A 21,181-nucleotide genomic window follows, 5' to 3' on the forward strand; every position below is an offset into this window, starting at 1 on the left:
ACAGCAAATCAATCAATCAACTACCATATATGAATAGACTGAATTTCGCAGAGAAAAAGAATTAAGATATAATTTCGTTGTCATCTTGTATGCTAACAGATAGCAAATAAGAAAATATTAAGGAAATCATTAGCTGTTGGTCGGCTGGCGAATAGGGGATTAATAGGGAATGGCAGTTAATCGGCCGATAAATCAGTTGATAAGCTACTCAGTGACCCACCGAGTAGGGATAATCAGCCACTTAACTGATTTATCAGCCAATATTTTTGAACAACGAAATAAAGTACTGAGTTGCGAACCACATCCATGCCTAAACGAAGACAGGAGTAGTTCAAAAGCCTACAAACCATGCAAGCAAAACATAATGTGCACAAAAATTAGCAGAGGAGATTATTTAGTTTACAAAATGTGGTGACTTGTTTGCCTCGTCTTAATGATATAAAATAAAATAGATAGATAAAATACGTTCTCCACAATATACCTCCACAGTCGATACACCGATCAACAAGGCACAAAGATTATATTGCAGCTGCATTTCTACGAGCAACAAACTGACGAGAAATAAGGCACCAGATTAACCACCAATAATCCACAGAACAACCACAGCTGAATTTTTAATTTGACCACTGAGAATTCCAAATGAAAGTGCGAACAATAACAAAGACATCGATACTGGTAGATGATTAGCTTGCCGCTAGGCAGCTACAGACCCCACATAAGCAAATGACTCCAAGCTATATAAGCTAGGTTGAGCATGGTTCCACGACTTCAAAGGTGTTGTACCATCAGAAACATGCAGTTCCAGCTTTATCGCTCAAGTCTACAGTTTAGGATGAAGGCTTGGACCTGCTGGTTAGTTGCGTAACCCATTAAGAAAAGCTTGCACTATAAGAAAATGAGTTTTACTAAGAACTACAGCCCAAACAGTTAAACACAGAGTATTTCCAAAGATGTCCATCATCCAGACAATAAAGCACGACATGAAGTGTATCAAATATCAATGATGGGATAAGTTGATGCAAAACTATAGTGACCTTTCGAGCTACATTGAAGCTAATATTCATATATAAAATATATGCAAAACCAGTTATCTATCAACAGTAGTCCCAAACACTACTCTAGACAACTCATTTTAGCACTGCAAATACTGCATTCATCTCATTAACAAGTTTTTCATTTGTTCGGTTCAATGTTTTTCATATCAAGCAAACTTTAGGATAAGAAGTGTCTCCTTGGCATTCCAGTTTTACGACTGTAATGCTACAAAGAGTTTAAGACGAGTTTTTTAAAAGTAGTACCTGAAGCATGTGGATTGAACATGCTGCACACATCATAGAAATCATTCCTCACAGAATCCAGTGAGTTCAGGCACCTACAAGGAAAACAGTACAGTAACCTGTGAAACTCCTTCCCATTTGCAGCTCACAAAAGAAACTTATAAATAATTAGCAGCTCATGAAAGAAACATGATAATAATTAATAACTACTAAAAATTCTCATCCCATTACAATTTGCCTCCATAGGTTTTTTTTCTCCGGTAGAATTATCTTAACAGTTTAAGAGGTCTTATGAATATCACCCCAGAGTCCTTGACTTACTTGCTTAACAAGATATACACTTGCGTCCATAGACAATAATCTAACAGAGACAATATCCAGAGAAGAAGACAAATCCTAGCTTCCCTTTTATAGCTCTAAACGCTATGATAATTAGGGCATTGCCGTCAATGCTGCAAAAAGAGAACCCAGCTTTTCGTTTCAATTTTTGTTTCTAAACATTCATGGAATAGTGTTCCTACATTTAATACAACATTATTAAAGGATATGATTAACTAGAAAATTGTGCTAGCGCAGTTATATTCCTAACCCAACAAGCTCAGTGGAGTCGCCCAAAATCTGTGTCTATAAAGGCTGAGTAAAATGAGTAGTTTACAAAGGCAATGAACATGCAATTGCATCGAAATATACTAACACTAATAATATGGAAATGTGTTGCAGTAGATGAGTAAAGCCACTAGGCCATCGCAGTCAGTATGAGATTTGAGTAACAAAATGATCGAAAATACAATAGTGTGACATAATGATACAAGGTACTGACCCATCTCTGCTCTTCTCCTGACAACACTGATGGAACTGAATGCAACTGTTCTTCACTCTCTGAGCACCAATACTGCAATATGCAATAGCATACAATCAGAAAGACCCACAAAATCGCTTTAATGAATGAAAATGAACATCGCAGTTCTATCTCTTCACTTCACAATCCTAAGCGAATAGATGTAGCACTATTATCATCTGTACCTGACTTAAGAAGTCAACTAAATACAACTATGAAAGCCCGGTGTAAGCAAAGCAATTTATTTCACCAGAGCATATATGCAATATGAAACATTAATCCAGTAGGGAATATGTGTAGTTTCTGTAATGAAAGTGCTAATCCAAGATAAATGACTTTGAATAAGCTAGATATTTTACATGTAAAGTGGTAACGACTCATTGGATTACATCCTCTAATTCCATAAGAACCACATGTATAGACCCAAAACACACACGGACTTAACTTGATTAGGCAAGGGAACAATTTGGGCATAATAATATTAGTTTCTAAGGATAATACTACCAATGTATATTAATAATCACACAAAGGACTAAACTTGCAAAACTATCAACTAGTTCGAATGGGATCAGTTGACCTGAATATGTAAGATAACTCGAGTGTACAGAACCATCCAAGTAATGTGAATGCAGTGGAACATGTTTCTCCGATCTATGTCACGGAATGTTGTGACGATAAAAGAGCGTATGATAATCCTCACCAAATTAATTATAAGAGACCCACGATGTGAAGTGCTACTCTTTGAGCTGCTTGATGTGTGCGGAACATATTGATAGATCTAAATTATTAAACATGACAATGGCTGAACAGACATGTTTCTCCGATCTATGTCATGGAACGTTGTGACCATAAAATACAATATGGTAATCCTCCCAAATTAACTATAGGAGGCCCGACTTTAAAAAGGAGATGTGAAGTGCTATCTTTGAGCCGTTTGATGTGTGTGGAACATATGATGCTTTTTTTGTCGGATGTCGGATCTAATTATTAAACATGACAATGGCTGAATGGATTTTCTTAATCGGTTGGACCACTTTACACTGTACTCATTGAGCTGTCTGGTTTATGGGAAGCAGATCATATTTGTCAGATCCAAATCATCAAATGGTAACAACGGACAAACAATTTGTCGGATCTAAATAATATAGTATAATTGCCAAACAGTTTGTCGGATGCATATCACACAATAGTACAATGGCCTAACTGTTTGTCTGACCTAAATCATAAAACAATATAGCAGACAAACTATTTGTCGAATGCAGATCATAGAACAATACAACGGCCAATCGGTTTTTCGTATCTAAATCACAAACAGTACGACGACAAAATTGTTCGTCATATCAAAATCTAAATGAGTATAACGGCCAAATGGATGTCACCTCTCCCCAAATAAATGGGAAGATCTACTTGTTGAGTTGGCCAATGTGTACGGAACGGATAATTTTTGTCGGATCTACATGGTAAATCACTGCAACATGCCCAACAGATCTCAGCCCTCCGCATGTCGACCAGAAGTGGCACTAATACGAAAGAACATCAATCTATACTCATTGAGTCGTCCAACCAATGCATGAAATGGACCATCCTTGTCAGATCTACGACATAAAACACTATAATGATGAAACAGACCATAATTCTCCCCCAAGATGATTGGACGCCTTATCGTGTATCGAACAGCGAGCTAAACACCTAATTTTCACGCGAAGAACCGAAACAATCACAGTTCCTATACTATTGCACAATCACATACAAAGAGGACATGAAAGAAGAAGAAAAGAGCTCACCATGCACTGCTTCCCTTGAGTTCAAGCACAAAACGGCTCACCTTGTAATAGTCCACACAGGGCTTGTCCCTGCAAAAACAGCAACCATATCCCCAAGCTAAAAATCAAACCAACCACTCTACACTAATGTTCGGATCACACAACATGGGTGGGCGAGCAAAGGAAAGGAAGCTTATGTACAGCAGCTTGGCGATCTCGCCGATGATACGCTCGCCATCCTCGCAGAAGAGCGTGACAACCTTGTCGATGAAGTCTGGGGCGCTTCCTTCCTGGAGCATCTGCAGCTCCTGGAACTGATCGTCCAGCAAACCCTAGCCCACCAAATAAAGACACAAAAAAATCAAATTCCCCGACAAATATCGCGTTACCTATCCACCTCAATAAATTCCACATAATTGGAATCAAAATAGTAAATAGCTTACCGCAGCGAACATGTTGGCCACGAGGGTATTGAACTGGTTCAACATCGGGGCCGCCATGGCTACCCACAACAAGGAGACTAGAGCTACCAAGGAGGAAGAAAGCTAAGCAAGGAGGGGACAGGGAGTGAATGGATGGAGATTGGGGTTGGTAGGTACCGTATATATAGGGGAGTTGGATTGCAAGTCCGCGGCCGTAGATGGCAATGGACGGCTACCCTTCCTTCTCTTTATAGCTCTCATTTATTTTCTCTTTCGTCCTTTCTCATCTGAAAACTGCAACTTTTGATTATTTTCGTCCTTACTTGATTCGACTGGTTAGACATAGTATCCTTGGAGAACTTTTATTTGCAGAAAAAAAATCACTAGATACCTCTTATGTTCCAGCTTTTACCCATCTGTTTACAGCTAAGCGTTGTTTTTTAGTAATGTAATTATTACATTACATTACTAGAGACCGAAAGCGACAGCAGTACTCAACAAAGCTATATAGGTTGGCAAACACTGGCAGATAGTTAGGCCTCATTCAGCAACACTCCACTCCTTCAGGACGGAGCGGAGCGCCAGGTTAGCAGCTCCCCATATTACAACTACATGCCGCTCCGCTCCAGAGCGGAGTTGCAGAGCGGAGGGATTCCAAACAAGCTCTTAATAATGCTCTGGTCCAACTGTGGATGTTGGAGCAAAGACCAGAGAGCCTTGTTGGTTTTGTCTGGATGCAACGACCGAATAGCAGAGCTTTGGATTTCGCATCGGGGTCATCTGCCTGGTCTTTGCATTGCATACAACAGCACCAGTTTTTTAATTATCTCGTGAAGAATGTACTACGTCCATATATTGGAGAGGAAAGGTTAATGAATTTAGGGGTCCCCTGTTATGTCTTGCTACAGCGTGTGGGAGCATACAAGAGCAATGGCAAAATTCGTAAACTACATCGATGGTGCAATCTTGTCATGTGATCATTGCTCTGAACCATGTCTTTCAATTCTTCTTGACAGTGATCTGAGGCAGAAAGAAATGAAAATCTCTCCAGATAAAATTGGACTACAAAGAGTTTGTCTCGTACGGCACCAAGTGCTCCCGATTATATACCAAAGTCTGACAAAATAAGGACATAACCTTCAATGCATAAGAGAACCAGTACCTAGCCAAAGGGGTGCTTACTTGTCATGAGGAGTTCCTGGAGCATGCCCGCAGATTCAAAAAATCCCGCATATTTAAGAGATTGCTAATACAGAGGGAGGATGATTTTTCAAGACAACCAGTGGCCTGTGACACGAAATGTCTTCCAAGTAAGTTCCTAAATAAATTCTTAATAGCTCAACTACATGATTAACTATGAATAAATGGACCACTATCTAAAGCTCTTGAGCAATACAGCAAATCAATCAATCAACTACCATATATGAATTGACTGAATTTCACACAGAAAAATAAGTAAGATATAATTTCGCTGTCATCTTTGATGCTAACAGATAGAAAATAAAACAATTTTAAGGAAATCATTAGCTGGTAACTATTTGGTCGGATGGCAAGTAGGGATTAATAGGCGAACGGCAGTTAATCAGCCGATAAATCAGTTAATCGGCTACTCGATGACCCACCGAGTAGGGATTAATCAGCCACTTACCTGATTTATCAGCCGATATTTTGAACAAAATAAACTACTAAGTTGTGAACCGCATCCATGCCTAAATGAAGACAGTAGTAGTTCATAAGCCTACAAACCATGGAAGCAAAACATAATGTGCACAAAAAATGTTAACTATGCGGGTACAGTTTGCAATCTATTCTCAGGACAGAAAAAATTTAGACAGCCGATAATTCAGACTGTCCAGTATCACATCTCTGGCTTCAATTTTTTTTAAGGACTACATTCTGCAGAACAAGCTCAATATTGTTGTGAAGATATATTTTTACACCACTGAAAACAGATTAGATGCCATCTGGAAGAGCCAGCTTGCATCTGTTAATGCCTAACTCTGTTTGCATTTAGATAGCCTGTGAATGTAACAACTTATATTAATCTAGGCAAGAATTTATATCAATCTAGGCATATTGGATACCATGCTAACCGAGGGTTAATATTCTAACCATTTGGTGGTCTTAAATTACGATATAACAAATTAACAACATAGCTTCTTCCATATATACCCGCTACCTTGCCGGGCTGGGCATAAAGAGGAACTACATATAACCCTTGATTGATGCAAACCAGAGGAAGATAGCTTAGACTCAAAATTAATACAAATCTAAGACAAGCTTTTTGGGACGGAGGTAATATGAGAAATGATTGTATATCTTGGACCATATAGACTTTGAGACAAAACATCCTTTCACAATTAAGCAAATCTTCATTTTGGAACTGACGCCGCTTGCTGGAAGAATGACATGTACCAGTAGGCTGAGGAATGCCCCTCCACGTGCTTTTGCTTCCCTCAGCTGCGATAACAATCGCCTCCTTCTCTATGTTGGCTTCGCCACTGATCCTTCCAGCACCACCTCTAAATGGCAACATTTCCAGTGATACAGTTTTTGCATTTAGAGATTTAGCACACTGAAATCAGTTAAAATTGATTAGTTTATCAGAGCAAAAGAAATCTACCACAATACAGTAAATAGTTACCCTCGTAGCTCCAAACAATTGGCAAACAGAGAAGCAAGCAGGCTGAATTATCCATCAACAACTCTCTGTTGTTTCTTGAAGTTCTTTGCACTCGGGGCCAGCTGATCCTAACTCTCCAATCCGCAAAATGTAGACCACAGAAAAATGTCAACTTATATAGTAAATTAAATAAGGATCTGCGCCTACAGTACACTAACCTTGCGAAAGTCCTGGCAATTGAACTCTAGGGCTTCCATCCATAAGATCATAAGCATATCACCCTTTAGCAAATTGCAGCTAACATATATTTCAGTTACTATAATCTGAACATATATTCCAGATACTATAATTTGAACATATATTCCAGCGAAAATGTCTGGTAGCTCCCGGGACTCCCGACACCCACTTATCGGTTCGTCGATTCCCGCTGAGATCTGTGCGTCGGTCTGACAAGGACCAGCTCATTTGCAGCATGAGTCAGACATTAGTTAACTGGGTTCTAGGTACACCGTAGGCTCATGGCCACTGTTTCCGACCAGCTTGTCTGCACAGGCTACTGTGGCAAAGGCGAGCTGTTTCGTCAACTCTTTCACTCATCACGTCATGTCAATCTCCTCTATTCTAGTATATTTTTCTTTGTTCTTCTTTTGACTGGAGAGAGAGGAGAAAGGTGAGGAGAGAGAGGGGCTTTTCTTTCAGTGAGCCCGTGTGAGAGAGAGGAATGGCAGGAGCGGAGAGAGAGGCTGAGAGAGAAAATAACTTTTTTCATGAGAGAGTGACGGGAGTTGGGGGAGGAGACAGGTTGTGAAAGGAGAGAGAGGAGAAAGGTCAGGAGTGTTTTCGTTTTGTGAGACGTGTGTGACAGTGATAAATGCCAGAAGAGAGAGGCCATGAGAGAGAGGAGATAGAAAAGAGGTATAGTAACATCGATGCATGTTCCGCTGTCCCGCTCATGCATTCCGTCGCAGTACGAGAATAGGCCCAGTGTCGTGTAAAATATTTGTAGTCTCCACCGCTTAAAGAAATCCTAGACCTGCTAATACAACCAGTGGTGCAGGGTCAGGTCCAGATCCCGAGCAGCTGTTTCCTGAATGGACGGTGGTGATAACCGGGTGCCTAGACACCCGGGTACTGAAAATCTAATCTCTATATTCCAGATATCAGAAGAAAAAAACATACACTAAAATGCATCTTGATTGCCTACTATATTTCGACTGCATTGATATGCAATGGCTGCAAGGACACGCTCCAATTCTCTACGAAAGAAGAAATGAAGAAAAACAATAGTCAGATTGATACACATAAGTACAGAGTTATTAAGTAACAGACAAGGGTACATGTAAAAGAGCGGGGGGGCATCCATCAATAGTTTGAGCCACATTTTCATGTGACTGCATTGGTGAATGTCATGTCATACAAATTCTTAATGTATAATGTATCCATCAGGATGCAACAGGCACATGCTTCAAGTTTACGGTATTAAGCATGTATGAAGTTACGATTTAACTTGCTTCACTGCTTTCCTTTAATGAATTAGCCCACTGCTATGATAAAATTCTAAATGCAGTCGATTTTTACATCAAACTCTGATGATTGAAGGTCAGTACGACACTAACTTTCTCCGAGAAACATTAACATTAGAAATGATAATACCCCTACCAGAAAGGTTGCTAAGATTTCTAAAAAAGATATGCACATCAGGAGCAAAATTAAAACACTGACACAAATGAAGTACAATTAGATTCCAATGAACTGCGGAGTTGAGAGAGGAGGCAATTGGAAGCTGTAGCAAGTCGGCCTCTTTTAGCCAAGCTGACATGAAAAATATTATGGGTTTACAGCTATTTCGATTGATACAAAAATGAGCTTTTCAGGACTGGAATATAAAAACTTTGATCACAAATCCGGTGGAATAAGGTTCATATCCAGAGGTAAGTCTTTCTAGAAAGGATGATGGCCCATCTCTTGTGAGCGAACTCGACTCCCATCCCCTAAGCACACATGGTCATCAGAGGTATTTCATCATTACCAGTAAGTCCTGCCATTTTAGTTAACTTGTGCATCCTACCATTTTAGTTACAGAATTAAATACACGCACAGGAATGATGAGAGATTTGAAAATGCTAAAAGAGGAATCTGCTAGCAATCCAAACAATCACAACTTATAAGGGGGACTGTTTTATCATTTACGCTGGGCAGAACAAGTCAAGGTCAATGGTACAGTTGGGCTTCCATATCATCATAGATCAGACAAACCTGATGAAACATATAAACACACAAGTGTATGACATAGATTTACTGCATGAACTGCGACACAATATCCTTTATCATTGCCAACAAAGCGACAAAATCTTAATGAAACCTAGGACGAAAAATCACTGCAAGACTTCAACAGGGTTGTGTCTTACTGAAAACAACAAATAGTTGGCAGTTGAACAATATGCATCTTTAAGGTCCTTCTCCAACAAAATCAATTTTTACCCCCGGGAGCCTTTCCATAACCCTGCATTGACAAGGAAAATAAGTAGAGCATTAACAACACGGCAAAATGACACGTAGCAAACCTTGATGTATGATAGGTTGAAGTACGGCCAGCTCTGAAATGCTTACTTTGTTACAAAAAACAGACCATTACAACTACAACCTATCTGCTTGATAATTAAAAGTTAAACTAATTCTAGCACGCTTCCGCAGTTACTTTGGAGGTTAAAGAAAGTACTGGAATTCCTTGTGTTTTTAGATCAAACATGGTTCAAGACACATAACAAATTTTACTATCCGTCACTGAACTTCAATGATAGCTTCTCCAGATGAACACCCAAGGTGGCAAAAACTAATTCAAGTGCAGAATATGTGGCGAGTTGGAAGTAATCTGCCCCAGAAGGCTAGAACATTATGCACAGCATTTCAAATAAACAAGATACTAGGGGGAAGTAATTAAGAACCTGCAGCCTCTGCAGATATTCAGACCATGAATTCAGAGCATGGATGTACATGATACCAACTGTTTGGTGCCTATATTCACAATCACACCGACCAAAGCAATAACCTAACCACTGAGTTTTAGCAAAACTAAAGATGTACAAAGAAGGAAGAAACACCAACTAGCTGCTAGTGAACCTCCTGATGGTGCTTGGCACAAAGAATTAACCACGGGACCAAAACATAATAATAAACTAAAAAAAACTAAAGCTATCCACAATAAATACATAATTTATGGCCATGATGCAGAGCATGAAAATCCACAAACACACAATACAAAATTAGTGCTTCTTTGTGTCAGTAAAGTTACTAGTGGCAAGTGCTTCTCCATTGTATCAATAACATTACCAGCATAAAAATGAAGAGAGAAACCTAAGTTTAGTTGCTTAAACTTAAATTATCCCAAGTTGCCAACCCTCCTCCAAGTGAGAGCTCGATGTTTAGTTATGCCATCTCTCTTTAGCAGATAATCTGTACATGCGTGAGCCCCCCAAAATTCATCCTACAGCCCAGTAGGTGTTTCCAATATGACCAATGGCTTGAAATGGTTACCTCTGATCCAACTAGAGGAGAACTCACTTCCAAACACTTTCCATAGTTGGATGAATACGTATCTACTCCCTCCGTCCCATAATGTAACTAGTGTCAAAAAACGTCTTACATTATGGGACGGAGGGAGTATTTCATTAGTTGAAACAAAGACGGATCACTATGAATCTGCATATGAGCAAACCAAAATGATTTGTATATCAAACCATAACTGAAAAGCAGATTAAGCTAAAGCCAGGTGAATTGACCGTACCAAGAAGACTATTTACCTAAATTTGGGACGGACATCAGATTGATCCTCCAATTATCCACTATGAATTGCAAAATCAGTAGTAGAATATTAGGAATGCACCACCCACATGAAGGAGACCTTACTGTGGCTCATTGTCTCAATGCACCAGCAACTAACTTGAAAACTGAAATTTTAATGCACTGCAGAATGGCCTGATCTCACACTTACTTTGTTCCAATAAGTGTGTTTAAAACATGAATGAGCATGAGAAGTTCATAGCCAATCAATGGTTTCTTCTCTGCTGAGTGATAGCATTGCATACCAGTATTCAGGGATCAAATTATCAATTCCATCACAAGTTAGCAACGACCAACCCAGCATCTAACAGACATACAACAGCGGACAACCAGCAGACAATTACATCATGGTCCTTTCTTGGCTCATGTGAATCTGAAATTAGTCGGCAGTTCCCCCTTGCAAGCGGCATCATAGTCTTCTGCCAGGTCCAGTGCAGCCTCCTTGTGAGGGAATATGAACTTCTTCCTGAATGCCTTCTCACTCACCTTGAAAACGGTACTGTAGTTTGGGTCACGCTTGAGCAATCCATTTTCCTTGAGAAACTTCACAGCATAGTACCGGGGCCTGAGCCGGCCCTCTAGGCTGTGACCGATTATTTCCGACCGTTGAGCAATGTACACCGGTTCCAAGCCCACCTCGGAGATGAGGAAGTCAGACCTGCGCTGCAGCGACTCCTTGGACCTCGTCAGCACCATTGGAGACTTAGAAACAGCCATGCCTACCTCAGCATCCGTCCACCTGAAGGTGTTCTTCAAGTACTTCACCCTGGCTGCGATCTTGTCCTCGCTGAGAAATGCAACAGCATGCAGCGCGTGCCTGAACATCCCAGAAGCACGGGGCACACCTATGTTTTCAGCGCATTCCACCATCGCCTGGACACGCTCCAGGTTGGCGGTGAGAAGCCATGGTTGACTGATGCATAGCTTGACAATATCACAAGCACCTAGCCCGCACTCCTGCAGCAACGCGACGTTGGGCTTGACCACATCATCGAGGTCAGCCGAGTGAAGGTAGAAGTTCCTCTTGAGGGCTCGGAGGAGATTCTCAAAGGGCCCAAAGAGAGGCATGTAGTACTGCAGCTTGGAGACGATGGATCTACAGCGGAATCTGTACCGGGAGAGCGAGGCGAGGCGCGCGATGTCGGAACGCGATAAGCCGAGGCCAGAGAGCCCGGCGACGACGGGCGCCAGGGTTCTCTCCACGCTGGCGCAGAGGAACTGCGGGTCCTTGGCGACGAGGGCGGCGACATCGGCGTCAGAGAGGCCGAGGCCGGCGAGGAAGGCGAGCACGGCGTCGGGATTGGCGGGGGACTTGAGGTGGGAGAGCTTGGCGGAGGCCTTGAGGGCCTGTGGTCGGGTGAGGCCGCAGGTGGAGACGAGGTACTCCTCCACGGGGAAGCTAGGGTTTGGGGAGATGGCGGGCGCGGCGGCGGAGATGAGGCGGTGGAGAGGGGATACGGGAGAGGCGGAGAGAGACGAGAGGACCTGGGTGAGGACGCCGCGACGGAGCCGGAGCATGGCGGCGGCGGCGCCGCCGGCGGCGAGGGGATGGTGCGAGACGGAGAGAGTGGTGAGGATTTGCGTTGGTGCTGAGGTGTCTGGTCCACCGTTGAGGAGCCTTGGATGGGCCTGGCTGGGCTGGGCTGAGTTAGGCTAAAGAGACACATTTGGATCCGCTCAAATGCCCTAAAAAAAGGAACCACCCCAGGAAAACAACTCAACCAAGTGCCGAGCAGCGGATGTTCCCGATGATTGATTCATTATCACACGAGGCATTTGTTAAGCTTTCGGTCACTTATGGGGCATATGATGGACGCGGAGGAAAATGATACACAAAGATGTTTTTCAAAGTCCTTCGGCCACTCACGAGTTCATTGAAATGTTCATATCAAAACTGAAGATGACAACAAAGAAGGAGACAAGGGCGCCGGCTGAGATTAGAAGAACAATGGCGACACATTTGGGCTGATTTTGAACTTCTTAATTTAGCTCTCCTAGCTAAACATGCATGGCGTATTCTTCAATAGATCACATTGGGAGTACAAACTAGTAGTGATTAACTTCGTGCTCTCATCATGTCACACTGGGAGGTTCCTGCTATAACTAGTGTGTCGAAGAAATTATATGTACTTATTACGAGGTCAGTTTTATGTCTGTTGTTTCATTGGATGACAGGGCTACTTAGAGCTTGTTTGGATCCGTGTTGCCGTCTGCCAATCCAAAATTTTGGCATTAACCAGCACGCTCGCATCCACTGCATCGCGTCAGATAATTTGGCTCGCTCGAATCCAAGTCAGTTTTCCTATGCAATCCGTAGCCAATTCGTTGGCGAGGCGCAAGCAGCCGATTTGTCCGCCAAATAATTGGCGTGCCGTTCGCTGGCAATGGGCAAAGATTCAAACAACCTCTTAGTCTATTTTGGATGTGAGTGTCGGCATGGAAGAGGCTAAGAGCAACTCTAGCAGCTGATGTATCCCACCGCCGACCCATAGCTTTGGGCCAGAACAAAAGCGCTATATTTTCACCTGCCCCTAAAAAATATACGGGCAGCCCGCAAACCGCCACTGTATGCACTGGGGGGGGGCATTTTAGGGTTCTCTTCTCGGATAGACCCCCCCCCCCTCTGCCGCAGTCCACTCCCCCTCCACTACCTTCTTAGCTCTGGCGACCGATTCCGGCTGGTTTTTCCCCTCTCAAGCACAGATCAATTGCGAGAGAAGATCGCAGACGTGGGAGGCACCGCGGGTCACGCAGCCGGCACGATGCGGAGGCCATCAGCTCCAGCTGGCCCGCCGCCGAGCTGTGGTGCTCGGCGCAGGCGCGCAACCACAGCGCCCTCTCCCGTAGCGGCGGCAACCATGCATGGCAGCGCTTCAATGAGCTCCACGAGCAGTTGTGGCCGACCACGAAGAAGCTCCACAAGGCGGAGATCGTGCACCACACCGCGAAGGAGGCGGTGGAGGCCGGCGAAGCGGGCGCCGCGAATGCCTTGAGGGGGCGAAGGAGGTGTACCAGCTCGCCTACACCCTCCGTCGAGCTAGGTTTTTATGTTTAGTTTGTCTGTATGTGTGATGAACTCCGGCGTGTTCCGGACTGATCTATGTAGCAGGAACCTATTTAAGTTTAAGTTTTTAAGTTTGCGGTACTATTTGCGGTATCTGTTCTGCGCCGAGCATGAACCGCCCGCAAAATCATTTTAGGTTTTGCAGGTAGGGAATTTAGTACATCTACTAGAGTTGCTTTAAGTCAAGCTGCAAGAAGGATGCTTATCGCCGGCAGCAATAAAGATCGAGTGACCTTTTTCTTAACTTGAATTATCAAATTTATTATATTTGCTGGCTTTGCACCTGCTCACTTATAACATGGAGTGGGTATTCAGTAAAAAATCAAACTCGTGTTGCATGCCCATGGACGAATGTGTGCATATGTAAAATTCAAACTCGTGTTTTCTCTAGTACACCATGGCCATCAGCAATCTCAGAGTCAGGTGCCTGTTTTTCTGCTTATAGCTAGCTAAGAACTTATATTGGTCTACTTTGCAATTTGCAACTCTCTGAATAGCAGGGCCACAAAGTTACATACACTTAGGTGCTTAAGTAAGTAGGTTGGTAAAGATGGATGTGATAAAACACAAAGAAACACTAATACACTTGGTAGCCCTTTAAATATACTTGTATGCGAACTTAGTTCATTTTTTCCATGTGGATTCCAAAAGTTGAGGCCGGAAGCAGTTAATCTGAACATATGTTGCTTTAACACCGAGATATTCAACTCTCGGTACGGCAGCATGTGTCTCGGATCTGAATGGCAGCTGGCTGGAGCAACACGAGTTTACTATAGAGAAGGTATGCTGAAGGTGATTCCTCTCTTGGCTTCAGATTAACTACTTACATATGTTCTTTTGGCCAAGTTATCTCTAGTAAGGAGTTTTGTTATAAATGGCAAGCCATAGGAAGACATGGATTTTCTGGGGAAGAGAACTTTCCAAAGTCGCGCCCCCCCCCCCCCCCCCCCCCCCCCCCCCGGCAGTCCGAGATATCACACCGCCAAAATTGATTTGTTTATAAAAGGATTTCACCGAGTAGTTGCCATTAGTCTCTAACGCCCAAACAGGTATGTCAGGTTTATCTGTCAACTGAAAGTTGTTAACAAGATCAACCAACTGGGTCCACTGCTCAAAGATGTCTATATTTACACATCTACGGAATGTTAGCTTCAGGTTAATGCCATCCCAAACCTGGGCAACCGAACAATCAGGTTGATTACAGATTTCAAACAGGTTCCAAAACTGTGTTTTGAGGTAACAATCCCCAGCCCAGGTGTCATGCCAGAAACTGATCCTCTCTCCATCCCCCAACTGCCATTTGTAAAATATTCTCGCAGCTGAGAAAGCCCAGGTGACACTCTTCCAAAAGGAAGAGCCAGATCCACTTTTGGACCAGAGGATATTGGGGGAATTAATATCATATTTACAAGCAAGAATTTTCTTCCAGTCCCCATTGTTTGTGTCAAAAAATCTTTTACTCCAGGAAGCCAACAAGGCCATGTTAAACTCGCTGATGTTAGGAATACCTAAGCCCCCAAATTCCTTTTTTCTGGAAACCAAATCCCAGTTAGCTAAATGATACTTATGTTGATTATCCAGGTTACCCCAAAAGAAATGTGCCATTTGAGAATTGATAGCATTTATAGCCCATTTAGGTAATTTGATCACAGACATTAAGTAAGCAGGAATGCTGATAATATAAGAGCAGAGTAAAATAATTTTGCCTTTATATGTAAGGTATCTCCCTAGCCAACCTGAGATACCTTTAATGATCCTATCAATGATAGGTTGAATATCTTCTTTTCTAAGATTATCATAGTGCAGAGGCACCCCCAGATATTTGATTGGAAACTCACCTAGTTTGCAACAAAAAAATTGTGCAAACTCCCGAGCCACTTCTTGATCTATGTTGATAGTAAGAAGATCACTCTTGTGGAAGTTAATTTTCATACCAGAAAGGTTCAAAACAAGAGAGAAGCCATTTAAAATTTCTGGCCTTATCAATAGAGTTTTCCAAGAAGAGCAAGGTATCTAATTTTAGAGATGACAAACAAAATTGTCTACAATGGGCCATCTCTTAGCCTTATCTTCAATAACTAGCTTTTCCTAAAAACGCGGTGAGACATATTGTGCTAAGAGATCATCTCTTGTCTTCTCTTAAATAGGAGAAGACAAGCCTTTTCTTATGAGTTCTCTCTCCTCCACCTCATCATTTATCCTAGGTGGCACTCCTAAGATCGCATCATTGTACATGCCCTTACAACTACTAACGTGACCTGTTGGTCAGCTTGGTGTATACTTTAACGGGAGGTCTCTAGTTCTAACCTAGTTGGCTGCATTATTTTTACACTTTAAGAAAAAGTGAAACTTTAAGTGAATAGAAGAAAAAAAGATAAACATACGGGCCTATACGTATACATACCGATGGATGACTCATCATATATACGAAAGTGTGAAAAATCCATATTACCCTTTTTATTGTTTGTAGGGGGTGTACCGAAGCGAGTCTCTAATTTTTAATAGTTTCAAACATCATCCACTATAATTGGATATGCCGTATAATCTGCAGAGGAGATTATTTAGTCTACGAAACATGGTGACTTGTTTGCCTCGTCCTAATAATATAAAATAAAATAGATAGATAAAATATGTTCTCCATAATATACCACAACAGTCGATACTAAGGATGGCAATTTTACCCATGGGTACGGGTACCCGCGGATACCGTACCCGCATGGGCAGGGTATGGGCGCAATTTTATATCCACGGTTAGTACCCATACCCTACCTGTTAAGTCATGAGTAGGGCACGGGTATAGCCTTTTACCCATGGATATACCCATACCCTACCCATTTATATTGACATGTGAACTTTATCTATGATTGACAATTCTACCTATGTTAGTGTTATGTCGTGACCTTATGAACCTATGTTGAAGTTTTTACCAATTCCTAATTTGATTTCAGATAATTGTCATGTACTCATCTATCTGCTATTTAGTTGAGATTAATGTTTTTTAGTCACCAGCAAGATGCCCGTGCGTTGCACGGAACATCAAGATGCATTTATATGAGTAGTTTATCTTGTGGAAGATAAGGATGAAAGAGAAGGCCTTATCTGCAAATGTGATGAGGGGTGCGGGTATCTTTTTGCAAAATTGCAATAGTTTCCTTCATATCCATCAGATATAGATCAGCCGGCCTATATTGCAGGATGGCAGACACACCATCATCACCAACTCTGTTTTTTATAATTTTAGTCAAATATGCTATAGATGAATGTAAAATTGCGAATTATTTGTGTACTATTTGATCTACCCACTGGGTATGGGTACTGGTAGAGTTTCATATCCGTGGGTATGGGTATGGATAGAATTTTGTACCCATTGACTACATGGGTATGGGTAAGGTATTGCTCTACCCGCCCCATACCCTACCCATTGCCATTCTTAGTAGATACACGGATCTTTTTTAACACAGTACAGATGCAAGCGCTCGATACAGAGATCGATGAGGAAGATTACACTGCAGCTGCATTTCTATGCGCTACAAACCGAATAGAACCAAGACACCAATAATCCGCAAAACAACAACAGCTGAATTTATTATTTGACTACTGAGAATTCCAAATGAAACTACAAGACAATAACAAAGACATGGATACTAGATGATTAGCTTGCCACTAGGCAGCTACAGACCCCACATAAGAAAATGACTCCAGGCTACATAAGCTAGGTTGAGCATCTTCTACGACTTCAAAGGTGTTTACCATCAGAACATGCAGCTCCAGCTTTATCATTCAAGTCTACAGTTTAGCACTAAGGCCTGGACCTGCTGGCCCAGCTGCATTGGAAACAGAACAACAGGTTAGTTGTGTAACCCATTAAGAAAAGCTTACACTATAAGAAAATGAGTTTTACTAACTACAGCCCAAACAGTTAGACATAAAGTATCTGCAAAGATGTCCATCATCCAGACAATAAAGCAAGACATGAAGTGTATCAAATATCAATGATGTGATAAGTTGATGCAAAACTATAGTGACCTTTCGAGCTAAATGAAGCTAATATTCATATATAAAAGATATGCAAACCAGTTATCTGTCAACAGAGGTTTTCAACTGAGATTTCCAGTAGTCCCAAACACTACTTTAGACAACTAGTACCTCTGGCTCTGAGAACACTTTAGCACTGCAAATACTGCATTCATCTCATTAAAAAGCTTTTCATTTGTTTGGTTCAATGTTTTTCATATCAAGCAAAATTTAGGATAAGAAGTGTCTCCTTCGCATTCCAGTTTTACTACTGTAATGCTACAAAGAGTTTAAGACAAGTTTTTTAAAAGTAGTACCTGAAGCATGTGGCTTGAACATGGTGCACACATCATAGAAATCGTTCCTCACAGAATCCAGTGAGTTCAGGCACCTACAAGGAAAACAGTCCAGTAACATGTGAAACTCCTTCCCATTTGCAGCTCACAAAAGAAACATGTTAATAATTAGCAGCTCATGAAAGAAACATGATAATAATTAATAACTACTAAAAATGATCATCCCATTACAATTTGCCTCCATAGTTTTTTTTCCTCTGGTAGAATTATCTTAACAGCTTAAGTGGTCTTATGAATATCACCCTAGAGTCCTGGACATACTTGCTTAACAAGATATACACTTTGCGTCCATAGACAATAATCTAACAGAGACAAGGGGTAACTCTAACAAAAAATGACACCTTTATTTTGAAATGTTACATGTAAAAAGGTGCTTGTAACATCAATTGGAAGATTGAAAAATCAACAAGTTATATGTTTATTTATTGTATAGATGTGCAATATTCAGAGAAGAAGACAAAACTTAGTTTCCCTTTTATAGCTCTAAACACTATGATAATTGGGGCATTGCCGTCAATGTTGTAAAGAGAACCCAGCTTTTCGTTTCAATTTTTGTTTCTAAACATTCATGGAATAGTGTTCCTACATTTAATACAACATTATTGAAGGATATGATTAACTAGAAAACTGTACTAGCACAGTTATATTCCTAACCCAACAAGCTCAGTGGATTCGCCCAAAATCTGTGTCTATAAAGGCTGAATAAAATGAGTAGTTTACAAAGGCAATGAACGTGCAATTGCATCAAAATATACTAACACTAACAATATGGAAATGTGTTGCAGTACATGAGTAAAGCACACTAGGCCATCACATTCATTATGAGATTTCCGTAACAAAATGATCGAAAATACAATAGTGTGACATAATGATACAAGGTATTAACCCATCTCTGCTCTTCTCCTGACAACACTGATGGAACTGAATGCAACTGTTCTTCACTCTCTGAGCACCAATACTGCAATATGCAATAGCATACAATCAGAAAGACCCACAAAATCGCTTTAATGAATGAAAATGAACATCGCAGCACTATTATTATCTGTACCTGAGTTAAGAAGTGACTAAATGCAACTATGAAAGCCCGGTGTAAGCAAAGCAATTTATTTCACCAGAGCATATGCAATATGAAACATTAATCCAGTAGGAAATATGTGTAGTTTCTGTAATGAAAGTGCTAATCCAAGATAAATTAACTATAGGAGGCCCCACTTTAAAAAGGAGATGTGAAGTGCTATCTTTGAGCCGTTTGATGTGTGTGGAACATATGATGTTTTTTTTGTCGGATGTCGGATCTAATTATTAAACATGACAATGGTTGAATGAATTTTCTTAATCGGTTGGACCACTTTACACAATACTCATTGAGCTGTCTGGTTTATGGGAAGCAAATCATATTTGTCAGATCCAAATCATCAAATGGTAACAACGGACAAACAATTTGTCGGATCTAAATAATATAGTAGTATAATGGCCAAACGGTTTGTCAGATGCATATCACACAACAGTACAATAGCCTAACTGTTTGTCTGACATAAATCATAAAACAATATAACAGACAAACTATTTGTCGAATGCAGATCATAGAACAATACGACGGTCAATCGGTTTGTCGTATCTAAATCACAAACAGTACAATGACAAAATTGTTCATCGTATCAAAATCTAAATGAGTATAACGGCCAAATGGATGTCACCTCTCCCCAAATAAATGGGAAGATCTACTTGTTGAGCTGCCCAATGTGTACGGAACGGATAATTTTTGTCGGATCTACATGGTAAATCACTGCAACATGCCCAACAGATCTCAGCCCTCCGCATGTCGACCAGAAGTGGCACTAATACGAAAGAACATCAATCTATACTCATTGAGTCGTCCAACCAATGCAGGAAATGGACCATCCTTGTCAGATCTACGACATAAAACACTATAATGATGAAACAGACCATAATTCTCCCCCAAGATGATTGGACACCTTACCATGTATCGAACAGCGAGCTAAACACCTAATTTGCACGCGAAGAACCGAAACAATCACAGTTCCTATACTATTGCACAATCACATACAAAGAGGACATGAAAGAAGAAGAAAAGGGCTCACCATGCACTGCTTCCCTTGAGTTCAAGCACAAAACGGCTCACCTTGTGATAGTCCATACATGGCTTGTCCCTGCAAAAACAGCAACCATATCCCCAAGCTAAAAATCAAACCAACCACTCTACACTAATGGTCGGATCACACAACATGGGTGGGCGAGCAAAGGAAAGGAAGCTTGTGTACAGCAGCTTGGCGATCTCGCCGATGATACACTCGCCATCCTCGCAGAAGAGCGTGACAACCTTGTCGATGAAGTCTGGGGCGCTCCCTTCCTGGAGCATTGACACGAGGAACTACTCACCATGAATCCACTAATTGTTTCTGCTTCTGTTATTGCTGCTGAATTGGCCGTAGGGCTTGCTTCTATTGGACCTGGAGTTGGTCAAGGTGCTGCTGCAGGACAAGCTGTAGAAGGTATTGCGAGACAGCCAGAAGCAGAAGGTAAAATACGAGGTACTTTATTGCTTAGTCTAGCTTTTATGGAAGCTTTAACAATTTATGGACTAGTTGTGGCACTAGCGCTTTTATTTGAGAACCCTTTTGTTTAATCTTTAAAAAAATCTTTCGATTTCGATTAGATACTTTTTTCTTTTTTTAGTAAATTGGTATTTGCTTCCGCAATTCCTGCAGCTCCTGGAACTGATCGTCCAGCAAACCCTAGCCCACCAAATAAACACAGAAAAAAAATCAAATTCCCTGACAAATATCGCGTTACCTATCCACCTCAATAAATTCCGCATAATCGGCACCAAAATAGTAAATAGCTTACCGCGGCGAACATGTTGGCCACGAGGGTGTTGAGCTGGTTCAACATCGGGGCCGCCATGGCTACCCACAGCAAGGAGACTGGAGCTACCAAGGAGGAAGAAAGCTAAGCGGGGAGAG

The 21,181-nt window shown here is 41.4% G+C and overlaps 3 protein-coding genes across 5 annotated transcripts; all 3 read right to left on the bottom strand.

Moving 5' to 3' along the window:
* Positions 1–552: 552 nt before the first annotated feature.
* On the bottom strand, positions 553–4,458 carry LOC109737116 (histidine-containing phosphotransfer protein 1-like). 2 transcript variants are annotated; one of them, XM_020296334.3, is made up of 6 exons: positions 4,322–4,458; positions 4,080–4,210; positions 3,900–3,968; positions 2,098–2,169; positions 1,299–1,372; positions 553–846 (listed from the first exon to the last, which is right to left on the bottom strand). In XM_020296334.3, the coding sequence occupies exons 1-6, from the start codon at positions 4,376–4,378 to the stop codon at positions 821–823; spliced, it is 429 nt and encodes a 142-aa protein (XP_020151923.1). In that variant the 5' UTR covers positions 4,379–4,458; the 3' UTR covers positions 553–820. The 2 variants fall into 2 exon arrangements, with proteins under 2 accessions (XP_020151923.1, XP_040247518.1); XM_040391584.2 differs by having other exon boundaries at positions 553–849.
* Positions 4,459–10,859: 6,401 nt separating this feature from the next.
* Positions 10,860–12,383, bottom strand: LOC109737093 (uncharacterized). Its single transcript, XM_020296314.4, has one exon. The coding sequence runs from the start codon at positions 12,279–12,281 to the stop codon at positions 11,127–11,129; it is 1,155 nt and encodes a 384-aa protein (XP_020151903.1). The 5' UTR covers positions 12,282–12,383; the 3' UTR covers positions 10,860–11,126.
* A 4,936-nt stretch (positions 12,384–17,319) lies between these two features.
* Positions 17,320–21,181, bottom strand: LOC109737102 (histidine-containing phosphotransfer protein 1-like). 2 transcript variants are annotated; one of them, XM_073500780.1, is made up of 6 exons: positions 21,066–21,181; positions 20,480–20,953; positions 20,300–20,368; positions 19,084–19,155; positions 18,159–18,232; positions 17,320–17,651 (listed from the first exon to the last, which is right to left on the bottom strand). In XM_073500780.1, the coding sequence occupies exons 2-6, from the start codon at positions 20,575–20,577 to the stop codon at positions 17,614–17,616; spliced, it is 351 nt and encodes a 116-aa protein (XP_073356881.1). In that variant the 5' UTR covers positions 20,578–20,953; positions 21,066–21,181; the 3' UTR covers positions 17,320–17,613. The 2 variants fall into 2 exon arrangements, with proteins under 2 accessions (XP_073356881.1, XP_040247521.2); XM_040391587.3 differs by having other exon boundaries at positions 20,480–21,181.

Source organism: Aegilops tauschii, chromosome 6, assembly GCF_002575655.3.
Source record: "Aegilops tauschii subsp. strangulata cultivar AL8/78 chromosome 6, Aet v6.0, whole genome shotgun sequence".
Classification (NCBI taxonomy): Eukaryota; Viridiplantae; Streptophyta; class Magnoliopsida; order Poales; family Poaceae; genus Aegilops; species Aegilops tauschii.